The 18,820-nt window shown below is 48.1% G+C and overlaps 1 protein-coding gene across 12 annotated transcripts in view; it reads left to right on the top strand.

Annotated features, from left to right (window-relative positions):
• Positions 1–602: 602 nt before the first annotated feature.
• The window catches only part of NF2 (NF2, moesin-ezrin-radixin like (MERLIN) tumor suppressor), a 97,382-nt gene continuing 79,164 nt past the window's right edge, over positions 603–18,820 (top strand). For 3 of the 12 annotated variants that reach the window (XR_014542410.1, XR_014542411.1, XM_083590235.1), the window contains exons 1-2: positions 648–694; positions 1,822–2,072. Coding sequence is in view for 4 of the 12 variants with exons in the window: in XM_083590235.1 (XP_083446361.1) it covers positions 1,959–2,072 (114 nt within the window). In the remaining 8 variants the exon portion in view is untranslated. Of the gene's footprint in view, positions 695–1,821; positions 2,073–18,820 lie in introns of all 12 variants that reach the window. The other 9 variants (XR_014542407.1, XM_083590233.1, XR_014542408.1 and 6 more) reach the window with 6 other exon arrangements.

The following is an 18,820-nucleotide window of genomic DNA, read 5'->3' as shown; positions in this document are numbered from 1 at the left end:
AAAAACTTTTCTGCTCAGAATTCTACTTTCTCCATTTCTTTCTGTCTTTCGCTAGGGGGCGCCCAAGGCCACCCCATTCCCGGCCCCGCCTCTTTTCCTGCCTCTCCGCCTTTCCAAGCACAAAGCCGAGGCGGGAGTCGGTCACTCTCTCTTCGGAGCTTCTATGGTCTAAAGCGAGGGGCGGGTGGGTGGGGAAGAGGGTGTACGTCGGGCTGAACGGCAGCGCCGCTCGACCAATCCACGAGAGCAGAAGACGTAGAGCCCCCACCCACTTCCTAACATAGGTGCTTAAAGGTGGTCACAAGCCTAACAAAGCTATACAGAAACTTCCGGTCCCCTACCGAAAGTGCTGAGGTGGGTGGGAAAGCGGCAAGCATGCTAAGAAATCATTGCGTGGGGAACCGCAGTACATGGCCACCTATGAAAGAGCTACATAAATTCGGGGTGAGGGGGGCGGGATACAAAGCGGTTCCTGCCGCTTTATCCCCCTCCTCGTTTCCCCCCCCCACCCCCGCAAATGGCTGGCGTTCGCAATGAAACCGGAAGTATAGCTCTCGCATTCCCTCACAGATCCCTATTCGTCAGGGGTGGGTAGGGGAGGTGGGAGAGGCCCGACGTCCCGCCTCCGGGGGGGACCTCTCAGCCAATGGGAAGAGAGTGGCGAGGAGTGGCAGGTTAGGCTGTGGTGGCTGAGGTGAGGGGCAGTTTCCCAGTCAGGGAGGGGGGTGGGGAGCAAGAGAAGCGCCCCAGGGAGATTCTACACCCCCCGGATACTTTGGTGGGTCCGAAAGAAGAAGGCCGCCCCTCCCCGCCTCAAAAGTGCCCTCGTAGGAGCATCCTCCCCCCCCATTCCTGGGCGGGAGACCCTCCCCAGCTCTTGGCGCCCCCTCCCCCTGTCCCCAAGTAGGCCCCCTAAATATCCCTCCCCGTTTCACAGTAGGAATTCTAAGTTCTCCCCCCACCCCCGTTCCCATATTGAATTTTTGGGTCACCCCCCCTTTGCAATTCTCCCACCATTTCCCACTTAGAAGGGCCCCCCATTTTACTTCATCCTTCTCATGCCCAAAAATTCTACCCCTCCCCTTTATACTGAGTTTCCGGGGTTGTGTATTATCCTTGCCATTATTGCCATTATCCTTCTTCTTGACTTTCCGGCAGCGTCTCCCCCAAGGGGCCCTCTGCCCTCCCTCCAAATTGCACGCAGCGACACCTGCTTTGCGGAGTTGGGATCCCCTTAACCCCCCCCCCCCACCGAAACCACTCACATTTCTTCTTCAAAAGGATGCCTTGAGACAGAAAACTCCATCCTCCCGTCCCACCCTTGGTCGGAGTTTGAGGAAACTCGTGTCTTTACAGACTCTTCTCTCTCAAAAGAACATTGCAAAACCTTACCTGCCCGCTTTTGCACAACAGGGCAAAACCTTACTTGCAAAACCTTACTAAGCACAGCCAACGCTCAGCTCTTGCCCATCCACTATCCCCAAATCATCTCTTCTGGTCGCTAGGGACATCTCCCGATTTCTGAAGGCTGAACACAGCTGTTGGTTCATAGCAAGAGTGGCCCGGCAGGTGCGTGGGTGGTTTCTCCCCCAAACATTTCTTTACATTTCCTCTTCCCCTGCCATTTTGAAAGAAGAGGTGTCCTTATTTCCATTTATCCTTTAACACTTTCCTTTGACAGAGGAGATAAGCACAGACGGTCCTAGAGACTTGTTAGATGTCCTGCTGACCCCTTAGCTTTTTCCTCCTGCCCCACAACACCCCAGAAAATCCAGGAAGGGTGAAGTCGTTCTCTGAGGTTTCTCTCATTTGACCCCTCAGTGTTTGCATCTGCACAGTGAGTAGAGGGGTCCGTCTCCCCCTCAAGCAGTCCTCCCATTGTTGGGAACATTTCCCTGAAGTTAGGAGGGAACGATTGCACCCTTTGGGAGCTGGGGTGGCTCCCCAGGGCTTTCGTCATGGCTGGTGCCATTGCATCGCGCATGAGTTTCAGCTCACTGAAGAGAAAGCAGCCCAAGACCTTCACAGTGCGGATTATCACCATGGATGCTGAGATGGAGTTCAACTGCGAGGTAACGGAGGTGGCTGTGTGTTTTGTTGAAGTTCGGGGTACTTTGGTTAGAATGTTGCCTAGAGGGGTGTTCTGCATCTGTGGTGCCTTGTGCACCTCCCAAAATCTTTATTAGTTTTATCTTGGACCGTAAGTTTCAGAAGGATGTTGAAAAGCCGGAACGCATGCAGAGTAGGGGGACCAAGACAACCAAGGGCCCGGAAACCAAGGTTTATGAGGAATGGTTGAGGGAGCTGGGTCTGTTTAGCCAGGAGAAGAGAAGACTGAGAGATGATATGATAGTCATCTTCAAATATCTGAAGATGGAGTTCTGCTCCAGAGGGTAGGAACCGAACCAATGGATTCAAATCACAAGAAAGGAGATTCTGGCTGAACATTAGTAAGAACTTCCTGATGGTGAGAGCTGTTTGACAGTGGAATGGACTCCCTTGGGAGGTGGTCAACTCTGTGCCGTTGGAATCTTGTCTAAAAGACTCTGCCAGGGATTCTTTCGCTGTGGACTAGATTACGCTTGGGGTCCCTTTTGACTCTACTGTTCTGTTATCCTGTTTTAAGAGCCCTGCTTCATCAGGGCAAAGGGCCATCTAGTGTGGCGCCTCTTCTTGCAGTGGCCAACCACCACTTGCAAGCAGGAGCCAAGTGAAACAGCAACTTGTGATTCCCAGCAGCAACTGAGATTTAGCGTGGGGCTTGCATCTGCCCTGTCTCATCCTCTGCCATAGCAATCCAAGCTGGTGGTAACATCTGTCTCCTGTAGAAGAGAATGCCATAGTTTAATTATGTGCTGTGTGAAGAATAATTTCTTTTGTCTGTCCTGAATCTTCCAACATTCAGCTTCCCTGGATATCCCCAAGTGCTAGTGCTGGAGAGAGGGAGAAAAAACTTTCCTCTAGCCACTTTCTTCATGCATAATTATATATACCTCTGCCTTTTCCCCTCCCCTTTAACTCACCTTTTCCGTAAACTGAAAAGCTCCAAACGCTGTCAACCGTTCTCGTAAGGGAGTTGCCCCAATACTCCATTGATGAAAATGTGCATAATGGAACCCTGATGATCCTCTCATTTTTTTAAAAAGGAAAAGCTATTCTGGAATGGGTGATTTTTCAGAAGAGAGCGAGCTAGCAGTGTTGGTTACCTGTTCTCTACCTGCACCTTCCCCACTCCTGATCCAACCTCTTTCTTAGGCTTCAAGCATGTACAGTATTTGGAAGAAGTGAAATAGGTTAAAGATGGTTCAGGGTATAAGAATGAAGGTCTGCAAATTGGCCATTAATGATTTTCAGCAGAAAACCAGAAGGTTAATGGCTCATTTAGAAGTGGAACATTTCTCCCTGGAATAATTAGGAGAATAAAGAGTGCTCCCAAGTATATTTATGCACAATTTTCCTGATGGTATGAGCTGTTTGACAATGGAAGAGACTGCTTTAAAAGATAGTGGCTTCTCCTTCATTTGACGTGTTTAACCAGAGGCTGAACAGCCAGCAGAGTGCCTGCCTCCGTGGGGGGTTGGGGGGTTGGACTAGATGACGTTTTAGATTCTTTTCCCCCCTGGTGGGTTTTGATTTATGGACATTCAAGGGCCAAGCACTTTCTCTATCCTTCTGTCTTCCTCTTTGCAGGATTGATCGTGATCTTGAGGGTTGATGGTGTTAGTGAGAGATAACTGTAGGTGTGTCAATTATTACTGTGGTTGTTATAATTTATCACCCACCCCTTCACCCTAAAGTCCTAGGGTGGGTGACAACAAGATAAAAGCTAGTGTTAGAAATGGCTTAGAACAACTTACAGTCGCCAGAAGGAAGGTGATTAAAATAGAACTATCAGGGTCTTAAATATGTACACCCCAAGTGCCAAAAGCCAAGGCGAAGCAACGCGTCTTCAGCGTTCACCAAAAACTGTAAGAAAGATGCCAGACACACTTCTGTACTGTGTGGCACACAAATGAATACAGAATCTAATCAGAGGAGTACAAGGTCCAGTCGGTGTAGGCGTGACCCACTCCTGACTCGCATCCGTTGGTGATGAATAGGAAAAACAAGATCAGTGGTGTAACTGAAGCTGTAAAGCGAACATAGAAAGCTGCTTTATTCAGAGTCAGACCATTGATCCATCTAATGCAGTTTTATCTGCACTGACTGGCAGTGGCTCTCCAGGGTTTCAGCCAGCCAGGGTTTCTCCCAGCTCTGCCTGGAGATGCCAGGGATTGAATCAGGGACCTTCTGCAGGCAAAGCAGATGCTCTACCCCTGCTTCTCCTGTCATTGGAAGTTGTCATATACCAAGACAGACTATTGTTCCATCTAGCTCAGTGCTGTCCGCACTGACTGGCAGCTGCTCCCCAGAATATCTCTCAGCCATAAATGGAGATGCTGGGAATTGAACCCGGGGCCTTCTGCAAGCAAGGCAGGTGCTCTTCCCGAATTGCTTTCTGCCGCACGCTGGAGATTCGTAGGGTCTTGGGAGGCCAAATACCACTGTCAAGATCTTGCTTCTGAATTCCACTCCAGCTGCTTCCTACTGGAGCAGCTTTTGTCTGCAGGTTGCAGACCAGCAGAGGGAGTTTGTTACCAGGCTCTTCATTTCAGAAGCACTCTGGGGAGACTTCAAGCTTCTTCTTTGATGCTGGCCCAGAGCATTGTAGGCACAGTTTGAGGTGGCTTTTTTGATACGCAGGGGCCTGTGTGCAGCAGTACATTGAAGGTCAGAGCTGCTTGGGCTGGCTGCTGCGTGGAGGTGCTGTTGCTGCTTATACCACTTCTTGTGGGAAGGAACAGCCAGCAGGGGAGCTTCGTTCCCAAGCAGGACGAGGTAGCGGCAGCAGCAGCAGCATTAGCGATAAGGTGACATGATAGAAGTTCACAAAATGACCCAGGGCACGGAGAGAATGGATAGAGAACAGTGTTTCTCCCTCTCAAGTAACACTATAATTTGCAGACATCCAATGAACCTGAATGTTGGAAGATTCAGATAAAAGAAAGGACTTGTTCATCCAGCGCAGAGTTGAAACAATGGAACTTGCTCCCACAGGTGGCAGTGACAGCCACCGACTTGGATGGCTTTAAAAGAGGATTGGATGGGTTTTTGGAAGAAAAGGCTATCAGTGGCTACTAGCTGTGATAGCTATGCCCTGCCTCCATGGTCGGAGGCAGTAATGCTTCTGCATACCAGTTGCTGGAAACTGCAGGAGGGGAGAGGGATCTTGTGCTCGGGTTGTGTTACCAGACTTCCCATTGGGATATGGTTGGCCACTGAGAGAAGAGGATGCCTTTGGCCTGATCCAGCAGGCTCTTATGCCCTTTTGAAGGTTGTTTAGTCAAGATGACAGTGACCGTGACCATACGATCTTATGCAGGCCTACTAGGAAGTAAGCCCCCTTTGAATTTAGTGGTACCGAATTCCCACATATGTCCAGGAACGCAGCTTGAATCATAGAAGTATCTTCCCTTGTCCGTGGGATAATTTAGATTTTCTTACTAACATAAAAAGTACACTACTTTTCTCGCCAAAACAAGAGCCCAAAACATAACATGATAAATACAAGACAGGATATAAGCAGCCTTGTAAAGTACGCCACCTAATACCACACTTTTAAGAAATCTGTGTGCTTTCCCAACCAAAGTACTCTACCCAAAAGCTCGCTTTGAAAATGGAATCACATCTCAACCCCTTTCTGTGGCATTCCTGGTGAACAGTAGGCTTAAAACTCAAGGAAATGATATAGTTGTTATAATTATATCCATTATGGCTATTTTATATGGAAAGATGAAAGAGAATGCCATTATTTTCTGCAGTATAAATAAAGCAGAGATGGGGGATCTCAGGGGTGGGGGCCAAATGTGGCCCTTCAGTTCTCTTTCTGGCCCAGGGAACTCTGCCTAGGCTATACCCCTCTGAGGCTACACCCCTCCTAGACCCTGCTACACAGCTTCCTTGAGTGTTTTTTTTCCTTAGCTGGGATGACCTTGAGCTCTGATTGTGCTTCTTGTTTGCCTGGATGGAGGAGTGTGCAAGTGTGTGTAGAAACTTGGCTGTTGTACAAAGCTGGAATTTACATTTGTTGCTCCACCCACTTTGCCTCTGGCCCCACCCACCAGTGACACGTGGTCCTTGGAAGGGTTGCCCCAAAGGGAATAATCCCTTGACCCGAAAGGAAAGGAACAGAAGGCTGAATAAATCTGGAAGGCACAATCATTTGAGCTGTCAGAGTTTTGCCTCCTGTTTATTGCCTTTTGAAAGCAAATAATTTCAGGCTTTCCCCAGGGACAGAGTCCCCCCCCCTTCAAAGATCCACATCCATTTAGCTGTCCTTCTAAGTCTCTTCCAGCTCAGTGGTATCATGTTTGCCACGAAGTGACAAGTTCTGTCCGCGGGTGAGGGTGCTCAGTTCGGATTTGTGTAATGGTGTTTTGAAGAATTTCTTCTCTTCCTGTGATTTTTCCATTCCGAATTCTTACCCTGTGGAAGTGCCAACGCTGGTCCCAGCTGATTTCCTGACCTTAACACTCTTGACAGAGAGTGCTTTTGCAAGCCTTGAGTTAAAAGCGAGCTGGAAAGCTCTACAAGAAACCATAACAGGGGACAGTTTTGAGCTGGCAAATACATCAGAGATTACCTTACAGCTTATTACTACTTCGGAGGCTGAAATGCAGCAATTGGTGAGCTTTCTTAGCTACCTAATTCCAGCATTTAGGTCTGAAATTGGTTAGCTTTCTTAACGATCAATAGATCTCTGTACATCAGAAATGTATTTATACTCATTCTACGAGGAAGGCTTGTAGCTCAGTGGTAGAGCATCTGCCTTGCATCCAGAAGGTCCCAGGTTCAATCCCAGGTGGGGCTGGGAAAGACTCCCTGCCTGAAATCCTGCATAGTCGCTGCCAGTCAGGGTCGACAATACTGAGCTAGATGGACCAATGGCTTGACTCACAATATAGCACCACCCTGTGTTCCTCAGCATCCTGAGATTGTTATTTGATGAACTGGAAGAATAAAGATACGATACCCTTTAATCAATGGATTGACAATATGACATCCCTTGCAACTTATGAATGGACTGCTTACAGGCACAAACGTTTGGATAAGCATGATAACATTTGGAATTAGTTTATACAGAATGTAGTAGGCTATTAACATTTGCATAAGTATTAGGATAATAACACTATATCAGTTTATTTAAGAATGTATAGGAATATCTTATCTTCTTCTTCTTTGGTGATCACTTGTAGCTGAGTAAGATTGTCTTCCATAAACATGGTTTTAAAAGTGAGTCCATAAGTGACTTTGGAGGCCAATTCTGGATCCACACGTCCTTCCACAGTGGGGACATAGGTTTCTAGACAGGAGTTGATCATGGTGAGGGTTTGCCAAGTGTGCCTTCCTCTTAGTGCGTTTCTCCCTTTCGTCCTGAGTTTGAGCGACTTCAAAACCCATGACACCTTTAGTAAAGGCAAGAGTATATTATATTGCATTTGTGTGTGTGTGTGTGAATTTCTTATATACATATTAGCCCCCCCTCACTTTTCTTTCTTTTTTCTGTCACTTAAAAAAACCCAACCAACCAACCAGCACCCTGTGTTCATAACCTACACATTCCCTGTGGTTCTGGGACACTTTGGAGAAGGGCTGTAGCTCAGGGGTAGAACAACTGCTTTGCATGCAGAAGGTCACTGGCGACTCCAGGTAGAGTTAGGAATGTCTCCTGCCTGAAGCCCTGCAAAGCCGCTGTCAATTTTTGTAGAGAACGCTGCACTAGGTGGACCCAATGGCCTGACTCAGTATAAGGGAGCTTCCTGTGTTCCTATGGATGATTTAGCACAGCAGTTAACCAAAGGCATTTGTCTTCGGGTGGTTTCCAGGTTTCAAGCGACTTCCATTGAAATCAGCCTGGAAGAGGAATAAAAGGGTGTGTTTGTGTGAGAGTGAGTTTATTCACTTCCCGATATCTTGTTTGCTGAACGCTGTTTGCAGGAGGTGATGTCGTGTCAAACAAGTGCACTGACTTCAAAGTGCATTTGTATTGTCACTTTTCTTATTGCACAGGATTCTGTTCTTCAGGGGAAGCAGGCTAGTTGCGCAAGAGCTCTACAAATTCACTTGAATTTGCCCAACGTGAATTGGCTGGTAGGTGATTAAATCCTACCTGCACAATAGTAACAGTCTCAATGTGCCTTGAAAGTGTTCTGTCTTTAGGACCAGGAGAGAGAGAGCTGACTAAATGAGGGATTGCAAAAGGCCTTTCCAGTGCAAGCCCCAAAAGTTCACAGTGATCATCTTCTCATCTCTAGGCTTATATTGTAGAAGTTAGTGAGGACAGGTAACTTCTGTATTAAGGTTAAAAAAAAGGTAAAAGACCCCTGGATGGTTAAGTCCAGTCAAAGGCAACTATGGGGTTGTGGTGCTCATCTCGCTTTCAGGCCAATGGTGTTTGTCCACAGACAGGTTTCCGGGTCATGTGGCCAGCATGACTAAACCGCTTCTGGCACAACAGAACACCATGATAGAAACCAGAGCGCACAGAAACACTGTTTACCTTCCCGCTGCAGCAGCACCTATTTATCTACTTGCACTGGCATGCTTTTGAACTGCTAGGCTGGCAGGAGCTGGGACAGAGGAACGGGAGCTCACCCCACCGCAGGGATTCAAACCGCTGACCTTCTGATTGGCAAGCCCAAGAGGCTCAGTTGTTTAGAGCACAGTGCCACCCGCGTCCCCTACTTCTGTATTGTCTGTTCAACAATGGTTGAAGGATTTGGGGGGCAGGGAGAGCATAAGTGATTCCTTAACTGTGATTCCTGCATTGTTGTTGTTGTTATTTATTAAATTTCTATACTGGCCTTCATCGGAAGATCTCAGGGCGGTTTGCAGCATAAAAATATGGAATAAAACCACAAAGTACGTAGTAAAAACAAGAACAAACCAAACCAATAACCCCCGTCCCACAGACTAAATGACCCTCTCTGTCCCTTCTAACTCTACAGTTCTATAAGTCTGCTGCGACACAGACAGACCGTCTTCATAATAAAGCTGATGCCACTAAGGGCTGTATGCTTGGGGAGAACATGCGGTAGGTAACCCCTCTGGCCTGTGCAGCCAGCAGATGTCCTGATTTGACCCGCGAGGTCCTTTTTCTCAGCAAGGTGTTCCCTAGGATTGGTGTCAAAGAAAATCAGCCTTGCTTCCCAAGGCTGTGAGGTATTTGGAGCAGGGACCCGAATGATGCTCAGAGCATGTGGGAAAAGGTCTCAAGCCGTTTGTGGCTTTAAAGGTGGAGAAGAGCACCTTGGATTGAGCCTTGAAACTAGTTGGCAGCTCACGCAAATCACGTAGAGCCAGCAGCGCGATAAAATCAGATCACCCGGGCTCCCATCAGCATTCTGGCTGCATCATGGCTGGCAACGCATGGAAGTTTCCCAGAATTTTCCAAGGGCAGCCCCACATGGAGGTTAACATGAAATTGAGAGTCCTCAGTTGTACAAGTGAATCTAGAAGCACATCTCATTTTAGACCTGTGTCGGCAATGACGGTGCCTCCAGCTGCAACTGTGTAGTGTGTGTGTGCGTATGTTTGCACAATGGATGGGGGGGGGAGGCAGGTGTGTTTGTGTGTTACAATCTGCTTCCAATGCATAATCAGGGGTCAACAAACTTTTTCAGCAGGGGGCCGGTCCACTGTCCCTCAGACCTTTGGGGGGGGGGGGCAGACTAGATTTTGAAGAGAAAAAAAATGAATGAATTCCTATGGCCTACAAATAACCCAGAGATCAATTTTAAATAAAAGGACACATTCTACTCATGTAAAAACACGCTGATTCCCGGACCGTCCGCGGGCCAGATTTAGAAGGCTATTGGGCCGGATCCGGCCCCCAGGCCTTAGTTTGTCTACCCATGGCATAGATTGTCTTCTTTTTTTAAGGGGTGGGAGGATTTTACTCTGTTCAGGGCAAACTTGGAAGGGTCACTTGCCAGTAGTAGAGTTCCATTTATATTTCACATACCCCCTGTTTTGAAGAAGCTGCATTGGTTGCCTATAACTTCACGATATGGTTAACTGCAAATACTGAAGAGGCAACTTTTTATCCTGGCCTTTGACGTTTGAGATCTACAGTGGTACCTCGGGTTACATACGCTTCAGGTTACAGACGCTTCAGGTTACAGACTCCGCTAACCCAGAAATAGTACCTCGGGTTAAGAACTTTACCTCAGGATGAGAACAGAAATTGTTCTCTGGCGGTGCGGCAGCAGCGGAGGCCCCATTAGCTAAAGTGGTGCTTCAGGTTAAGAACAGTTTCAGGTTAAGAACGGACCTCCGGAATGAATTAAGTACTTAACCCGAGGTACCACTGTATATTTCTAGGGCTCCCTCTATTTCTGTCACTTGTTTTAAAATGTTTCGTATTTTAAATTTTTTTAACCCACCCTGGGACCTTGGGTGAAGAGAGGTCAATACATTAAAATAATAACAATGATCTTAAAAAACAGGAGGAGGAGTCTAGCTGCAGTGTGGATCAGTCCCAAGGGCAGCCCCTGGTCGAGCACATTGCAGTAATCTATGCTTGAGGCCACCAATGTTTTTTTCCTATAACAGCCTCTCCTTTCACTCCCATGAAACATCTTAACAGTGAAGCTCCATTGAAGTCTTTAGTAATCTGATTTACCAACCTTTTGTGGGGGTTTGCGTCGCTTTGATTTCTGGATTTTATTTTTGTTGGGCGGCCTTAATTTGAAGCTAACTGCTTTTAAAAACCATATCTGTTTTAAATGTTTGCTTTCTGTCTATTGTAAGCCACATTGCGGGCCTTCACGGTGAAAAACTAGCCTTAAGAAAAAAGAGAGAAAAAGGTAATTATCAGTTGGGCAGACCCCAGTTTCTGGTGTGGATCAGAGCCAGGGATTAGACTTTCCCCTCTTTTACAGTCACAATAAATTTCTTCTGGCTGAATTAAAAAAAGAATAAGTAGGCTATAGATATCAACAGATCCCGTCTGTTTGTTTATTGAAAAGTCAGAAGCTGTCAGGATGTTTTAACCCAGTTCAATCATCATTGGAAAAACAGCTGGCGATCTGGCAAGGCTCTCATGTTGCCCGTTTAAGTTGTGATGTTGGATAAATACCCAGGGTTAAAAATAGCTGTCTTCTCTCCTCCTGGACACTTTCCTTAGTATGACCTCCCTTTCCACGCTGCTGCTACCAGGATCTGGCCCTCTACTGTTCTGCCCTTAATCTATCTGTCTGCACCTCGCTTCTGCTCCGACAGAGAGGGCCAGTCAAGTGCGCTTCTGTAGCTGTACCTTGCCATGTCTGCTGTCTCCTTAGAGGTTGCACAGAAATAGCTTTTAATTAAAAAGTCGTTATCAAGTTGTCGTGCAGCATAAGTAAATAAAAATAGCTTTTTTTACGGCTTCTGCTTGCAGCATAGTTAAGTGGCTCTTTAAGGGGTTGTGGGTTTTTTGTGACATCTGTTTGTTGAAGAGGGAAATGAGAGGAGCTCTCTTGATTTTCAAGCTCTCAGTGTCTCTGAAATATTATGGGTTTTCTTCTGTGGCTGCTGACCTAGCTCCTGCTGCTGATGTGTGATACCGTTATTGAGGACTTGTCATACCCCATTATTTATCTGTTGCTTCGGATGCCAATCTCTTGGAAGGTGTCTTGTAAAATGCTCCGGTATCTTTTCTAAACCCTTTTCATTGCCAATTGAGTAATTCTAGAGATGCCACGGTCAGCCACAGCTGGGCACAGGATGATGACAAGGTAAGAGCATCAGAAGACCTGCTGGATCAGGCCAGTGGCCCATCTTGTCCAGCACCCTGTTCTCATAGTGGCTGACCAGGTGTCTGTGTGAAACCTGTAAGCAGGATCTGAGCACACGGGTGCTCCCCCCGTCCTATAGTTTCCAGCAACTGGGACTCAGAAGTATTTTTCCTTCTGTTGAGGCCAAGTGTACCTTCGAAGTTGAATGGAATCCATTCCGGAAGTCTGTTCGACTTCCAAAACGTTCAGAAACCAAGGCATGGCTTCCAATTGACTGCAGGAAGTTCCTGCAGCCAATTGGAAGCTGCGGAAGCCCTGTCGGACGTTCGGGATCCAAAGAACGTCCGCAAACCGGAACACTCACTTCTGGGTTTGTGGAGTTTGGAAGCCAAAATGTCCGAGTATCAAGGTGTTTGGGATCCAAGGTACCACTGTAGTACGCCTCTATACACCAGTTGCTGGCATTTGCGCTCAGGTCCTGCTTGCAGGCTTGCAATAGGCATCTTGTTGGCCACTGCGAGAACATGATGCCGTCCCAGAAGGGCCTTTGGCCAAATCCAATAGGGTCTTCTGAAGTTTTCCCATGACCCCGAGCTCTTCCAAATAATTTGGAGCCACATCCATACTGGATCCCACTCTGCAACCTTGGCTCATCATGCCGTCCTGACTTCATCTCTATCCACAAGTGGGCTCCTCTCTCCTAACATTTGCCATAACTTCGTAGCGGGCCGTAATTGCCTGAGGAGCGGCGGTGCGGCGCTTGTAGCAAGGACACTGTCCCCATATTAAATTGCATTATCGGAGTGACGCTTTGGCTGCCTGCCAGGTGCAAATGACTCCTGTTGCAGGTTAATAAATAATGTACACCCTGTTAATAGATTTCTGCTCCCCCTTCCCCAAACTCTTGACATCTTGGCTGGAGAACAAGAAGAGGCCCCCATTCTCCCATCGTCGACTGGTTGCTGAGTTTTAAGTGCTTACTCCTGTTTACTTTTAGAAAAACGACAACCAGGAGATGCTGATGAATTGCAGGCGCTCTGCACTTAGTTGAGATCATAAATCCCAGCCCTGCAAAATCACCGGCTTGCGGCACTTAGCCCTCTTTATAACCGGAGTTTATCCACGTATTCCGGCAAGACTTGCAAATATATCTAACAAACCATGTTAAGATAAAGCTAATGGAATATGACAGGACCACCTAGGAGAGAGCATTCATTCTCAAGCTGCTGGCTCAATTTGGGGTGTCTCGAGGCGGAGGGAGAGAGAGTGTGGGGGCCCCCCCGCCAAGCCCCATTACCCCCAGACGGGAGCCAGGCCATTGCAGCCCTTGCTTTTTATAAATTATGGCTCTGCCTCTAATGCAGTTTTTATTTTGGGGATATAGCTTTATTATATCATTCTGGCCACCACTCCGGATGATGGTGGGGGAAGAGCTGTGATGAGGAGCTGTGCTTTTCTTTCAGTTGGTGGTGACCTTCATCAGATGCGTATGCTAAATCTCACAGCCGCAGTGAGCAAGAATAGTGGAGTGGATTGTTAGGAATTCAGGAAGTTGCTTTATACAGTGGTACCTCGGGTTAAGTACTTAATTCGTTCCGGAGGTCCGTTCTTAACCCGAAACTGTTCTTAACCTGAAGCACCACTTTAGCTAATGGGGCCTCCTGCTGCTGTGCCACCGGAGCACGATTTCTGTTCTCATCCTGAAGCAAAGTTCTTAGGTACTATTTCTGGGTTAGCGGAGTCTGTAATCTGAAGCGTATGTAACCCGAAGTACCACTGTACTGAGTCAGACTATTGGTCCATCTGGATCAGCCTTGTCTACACTGACTGGCAGCAGCTCCCCGGGCAGAGGTCTTTCCCAGCCTTACCTGGAGATGCCGTCGGGAATTGAACCTGAAACGTTCTGCATGCAAAGCCACTGAGCTACCACCGGTGTTAGAAACTCAGATATATAAGCTAGGCTGTAAACCAGGCTTACAGTTGCCAAAACGGAATGGCTCGTTGCCATTTTGGTGCCACACAGCTCGAAATTTTTATTTTTCAATTTGACTTTTTGGTTCCTGAAATTCATTCTGATTGGGCAGATAAAATATGACAGAATTCTACAGGATGTGTTGCTGGTGTGTGAAAACAGCCAAGATCCAAGGATCCCCAGGCAAGCACCTCCAGATGGTATAGGTGCCAGGCGCCATCCTGGCGCCTGGGCATCTTCACTTGATCACAAGTGGTCGATAGCCAGGTGTAAAACGCACCTGGCACCTGCCAAATTTTGAACAATCACTACCACCCTTCCCATAAAATAAATACTCTAGTCCTTATGGGTTTAAACTGAGTTACATAGGAAGCTGCTTTATACTGAGCCAGATCATTGGTCCATGTAGCTCCGTATGGTCTACACTGACTGGCAGCGGCTCCCCAGGACTTCAGGCAGGGGTATCTACTGGAGATAACGGGTTGAACCTGGAACCTTCTGCACCCACAGCAAGTGCTCTGCCACTGAGCTACGGCCCTTCCTGGTTTCCAAATGTTGATCGGAAGGTGCCAAGTCTGCTTTGACTTAGGGAGCACAAGGAACAGGAATGGGTTGAAACGAAACCCCACACAGGGCTTAAGGGCGGGAGATACGGTTGATGGTAAAAAGGGCTGTATTTTGATTGCTGCGAATGTCCAGCTAGAATGTTCACTGTGGGTTTCCAGGTACTGACATGATCACTGCCTATACTGTGTGCTCAAATGGTGCCCCAAAAAGATTCGGGTCACGTCCACACCGTGGCTTTAATGCACATGGTTTCCCTCAAAGAATTCTAGGCTGTAGAATTCCTAGAGCTACAATTCCCAGCAACCCTTAGCAAACTACAGTGCCCAGAATTCTTTGGGTTAAATGATGCGCTTTGAGTGTGCTTTAAAGGTACAGTGAGTACACAGCTTGAATGTAGACATAAAAGTGATCAGAATAAACACCTGAGGCTGCTCAAATGCCACACAATGCACGGTTTCTTCCAAATAATCCTAGTAAACTGTAGTTTCCCATCGCAGAGCTACAATTCCCAGCACCCTTAGTAGACGACAGTTCCCAAGATACTTTGGGGAAAAGCCACATGCTTCAAATGTACAGTTCAGCTTTTCCGAATTGGTTTTTAGCATCCAAGTGAAGGAATCCTACCATATGGAATGAGCAAAGGAGTGCCAGTAAAGTTTGATCTTAGTTAAGCTAATTGTGGAAAGACGCCGAATGCAGATTGGTTGTTGAGCCAGTTGCTATGCACAGGTCCATCTCGGAGTCTATGGCTCTCCCAGCAGCCGTTAAATTGGTGTTACGGCACTTGTGAGTCAAGGCATAAAAACCTAATAGCACCAGCAGCCATCAAAGTGCCTGTTTATGTGTGCGGGGCCAAACTGCCGCTGCAGGGCAGAGTAGGGCAGAAGGCTCATTGCCATAAAATGTAGGCGATCAATATCTTAAAACCACACTTAGAAATCATCCAAATCTCTCTCTCTCTCCCTCCCTCTCTCTCTCTCTCTCTCTCTGTCCCCGCTCCCACATCCTTGTCCTATGCGCTAGACGCGATGCCTGAAAATGGTTCAAGAACTTCCCTGTTGGCTTTGTGTGGGCTTACATAACACCCCACATCATTTGCAGTCTGCAGACAGGCTGCCGCTTCCGGGAGGGAGGGCTTCCGCATCGTTTGTAGTCTAAAGCACGGCTGGAGTTTGAAAACACCAATTCCACAGGGTGCACACCCTGCATCTGTGGATGAAAGCCTCTTTTCCTTGGCAAGGCTGCTGCAGGAGCCCTGCATTTGCAAGCCCCTCCTTTTGCCGCCACTTTCCACTCCAGTGAATGGATGGGTCGCTTTGCCACGTGGACTCCAGGGCTCTCATTTCACCGTTCTGTCTTGGCAATATCCATTTGTAAATCCAGTTATTCTGTTTGCTTGTCTTTCCGTTGCATTTCTCCTCTTCACCTCCAATTGCATTTCTCTCCTGATGCTCGTTTGTGGCTGCTCCACTGTCAGAGGCAGCAATGATTCTGTTCGTTGTTGGAGACCACAGAAGGTGCTCTTGTGCTTGGGTCCTGCTTACCTTTTTCTCCCACAGGCATTTGGCTGCCCCTGTGAGAACAGGATGCTAGGTAGGGTGAGCCATTGGCCTCATCCACCAGGGCTCTTATGATACTCTCATATTTTTGAGCTCAAGGCCATTGGTGACCCCAAATGCCAGCAAACCCAGGGGTGAAGGAAGGCTAACCAGCACCCGGTGTGGGGTGCTGGGGGTGGGGCAAACCGCCCAACAGCGCATGCGCTACTGCGTACTGTGCATGCACGTGCACAGTATGTAGCAGTGCCGCACATGTGCCCCGCAGCGGTTTGCTGATGGCGCCGCTCAAGCGCCGTATGGATGGCGGTGGGATCCCGCCACCACTGCTGCAACCACGAGCGGCAGATCCTTCGCACGTGGCTGTGGCGGCACAATGGTGGCGGAGCGAACCCCCTGCAGGGTGCCTTGTCACCCCCTCAGAGATGGCACCTGGAGCGGACCGCCCCCCGCCTCCCTCCGCCACTGAGCAAACCAACATGTCCACAAGCCATTATTCATACTCCCCTCCCCCGGCGTCGTAGGCAGCGCTGACCCACACAGTGGCTGCTTCACAGGGCTGGTATTCCCATTCCTCGGTCTTAATTTGTCCAGTTTTGTTTCTCTTGTAATCACTAAGTGAAGCTAAACACTTTGAAATGGCCGAGCTCGACTCATCCTGTGCTTGCAGCTGGCATCCATTCATTGTTGGTAATGAACAACCTCTCCACCCCGAACGTATGAAATGGAATATTTTCCACCAGAAAATAAGGCACTGGGGGGGGGGGGAATTCACATCAGTGGTACTGGAAATAATTTTGGCGCTGGGGTGGGGGGGTGCAAGGCAAAAGGAATTAGGATTAAAACCTCTTTTTGATGCAGTGGGGAGCAGTAGCCACAAGTGGGCAGTGTGGAATAACAGCTGGAGAAGGGAGAGCAGCTGGAGCAGAGCTGTTGTGCCATGTGTGAGGATTAATATTGAATGCTATGCCGGTGATCCTAAGACTTGAGAGATACTGACAAGGTGGGAGGGAGGCCCCCCTGCCTTAATGCTTCAGAAGAGCAGCCATATGTCTCTCCCTGCAATTTTATCGATTCCCAGAGGTAGAAAAGCGCCAGGATCTCGCTCGCTTTATTTCCTACTGGTGTACCATTTTTTTTAAAACAAGCCAAAGCTTTCTTTTTATACTGTTGATATGCAGCCATTTGAAAGACCACCTCTTTTTTGACTGCTCCAATTTCCCTTACTTTTACTCCAGGTGAATTTCTCTGCTCCCTACTAACCCAAAGTGAACGTGTGGGTTTGCTTTATTGCAATACCTCCTCTTGGGGCTGCTGCTGTTGAGACTTTTCTTTTGGGGACCCTGCAGTCTTTTCCTTGAAAGGCCTTTTCCTGATGAGGGCCGCACTCACTTGGCACTGACCTGTTGTGGGGGCCGAGGGCACATCTCCATACAGAGCATGGTTAAAGTATGGAACGTGCTGCCGCAGGAGGCTGTGATGACTGCCCGCCGACCAAGATGGCTTTAAAAGAGAATTAGACAAATTCATGACAAATTCATCAGCTCGGCCTCCACAGCTGGAGGCAGCAATGCTTCTGAATACTAGTTGCTGGAAACCACAGGAGGGGAGAGGGCTCTTGTGCTGGAATCCTGCTTTTGGGCTTCCCATTGGGGCATCTAGTTGGCCACTGCGAGAGCAGGATGCTGGACCAGATGGGCCACAGGCCTGATCAAGAAGGGCTCTTTTTAGGTCTCCATTGGCAGATGTCGAGGCATCTGATTTCTGGCCCTTGACATCCTTCTCCCTCCCTCCTTACCCAGTAGACTGGTGAGGAAGAGATGGAAGACTCTTTCCAGACATCTCAAGGAAGTGCTTGTGAAATTTGGCCAAGGGGTGCATGTGGTCTTAGGTCTGTAGCTCATCCCCTAATTGCTGTAAGGGTAGCCTGGGTATGGGAGGCTGTACTCAGTCCTGTCTAGATGTATGTCAGTATAATGCAGTCATACCTTGGAAGTTGAACGGAATCTGTTCCGGAAGTCCATTTGACCTCTGAAATGTTCAGAAACCAAAGCGCGGCTTCTGATTGGCTGCAGGAAGCTCCTTCAGCCAATCAGAAGCCGTGGAAGCCCCGTCGGACTTTCGGCTTCCAAAAGAATGTTCAAAAACTGAAGCACTCACTTTCGGTTTTCAATCCTTCGTGAGCCAGAACGTTTGACTCCCAAGGCATTCGGGAACCGAGGTATGACTGTAATAGGTTTTCAAGGAAGTCCGTATCTTCCCTTCATTAGAATGTAAGAAGAGCCCTGCTGGGTCAAGCCAAAGGCCTGGCCTGTGCACCATCTTCCTCTCCCAAACCAGATCGCCTTTGGCTAACCAGATGTCCAGATGGGAGGCCCACAAATAGGCCCTGAACACAACAGCACTCCCTCCCCATTTGTGATTCTCAGCAACTGATGCTCAGAGGCATGCTACCACTGACAGTGGAGGGAGACCATAACATAGAGCCAGGGTGGTGTGGTGGTTAGAGTGTTGGACTAGGACCTGGGAGACCAGGGTTCAAGTCCTCAGTCGGCCATGAAGCTCACTGGGTGATGTTGGGGCCAGTCGCTCACTCTCAGCCTAAACTAGCTCAGAGGGCTGTTGTGGGGATTAAATGAGGAGGGGTGGGTGGGGAAACCATATATGCCACTTTGGGCTCCTTGGAGATGGGATATAAATGCAGTAAAATATGTGGAGCCCTACTGGATCAAACGTGAGGCTTCTCTTCCAGATATCCTGGACCCAATCATACATAACAAAATCAGTCCCTGCGTATGAAAGTCATCTGTCTCTGCTCCTTTCTAATACTTCCCCTTTTGTTACCTGCTTTCCTATAACCTCAGCATTAAAAAGCCCATGCTTTAATGCCTCCTCTCCAACTGCTTAAT

This window comes from Podarcis filfolensis (assembly GCF_964270895.1).
Source record: "Podarcis filfolensis genome assembly, chromosome: 16".
Lineage (NCBI taxonomy): Eukaryota > Metazoa > Chordata > Lepidosauria > Squamata > Lacertidae > Podarcis > Podarcis filfolensis.
Note: the sequence above shows the minus strand (reverse complement) of the source record. Positions and strands in the feature narration are given on the sequence as shown.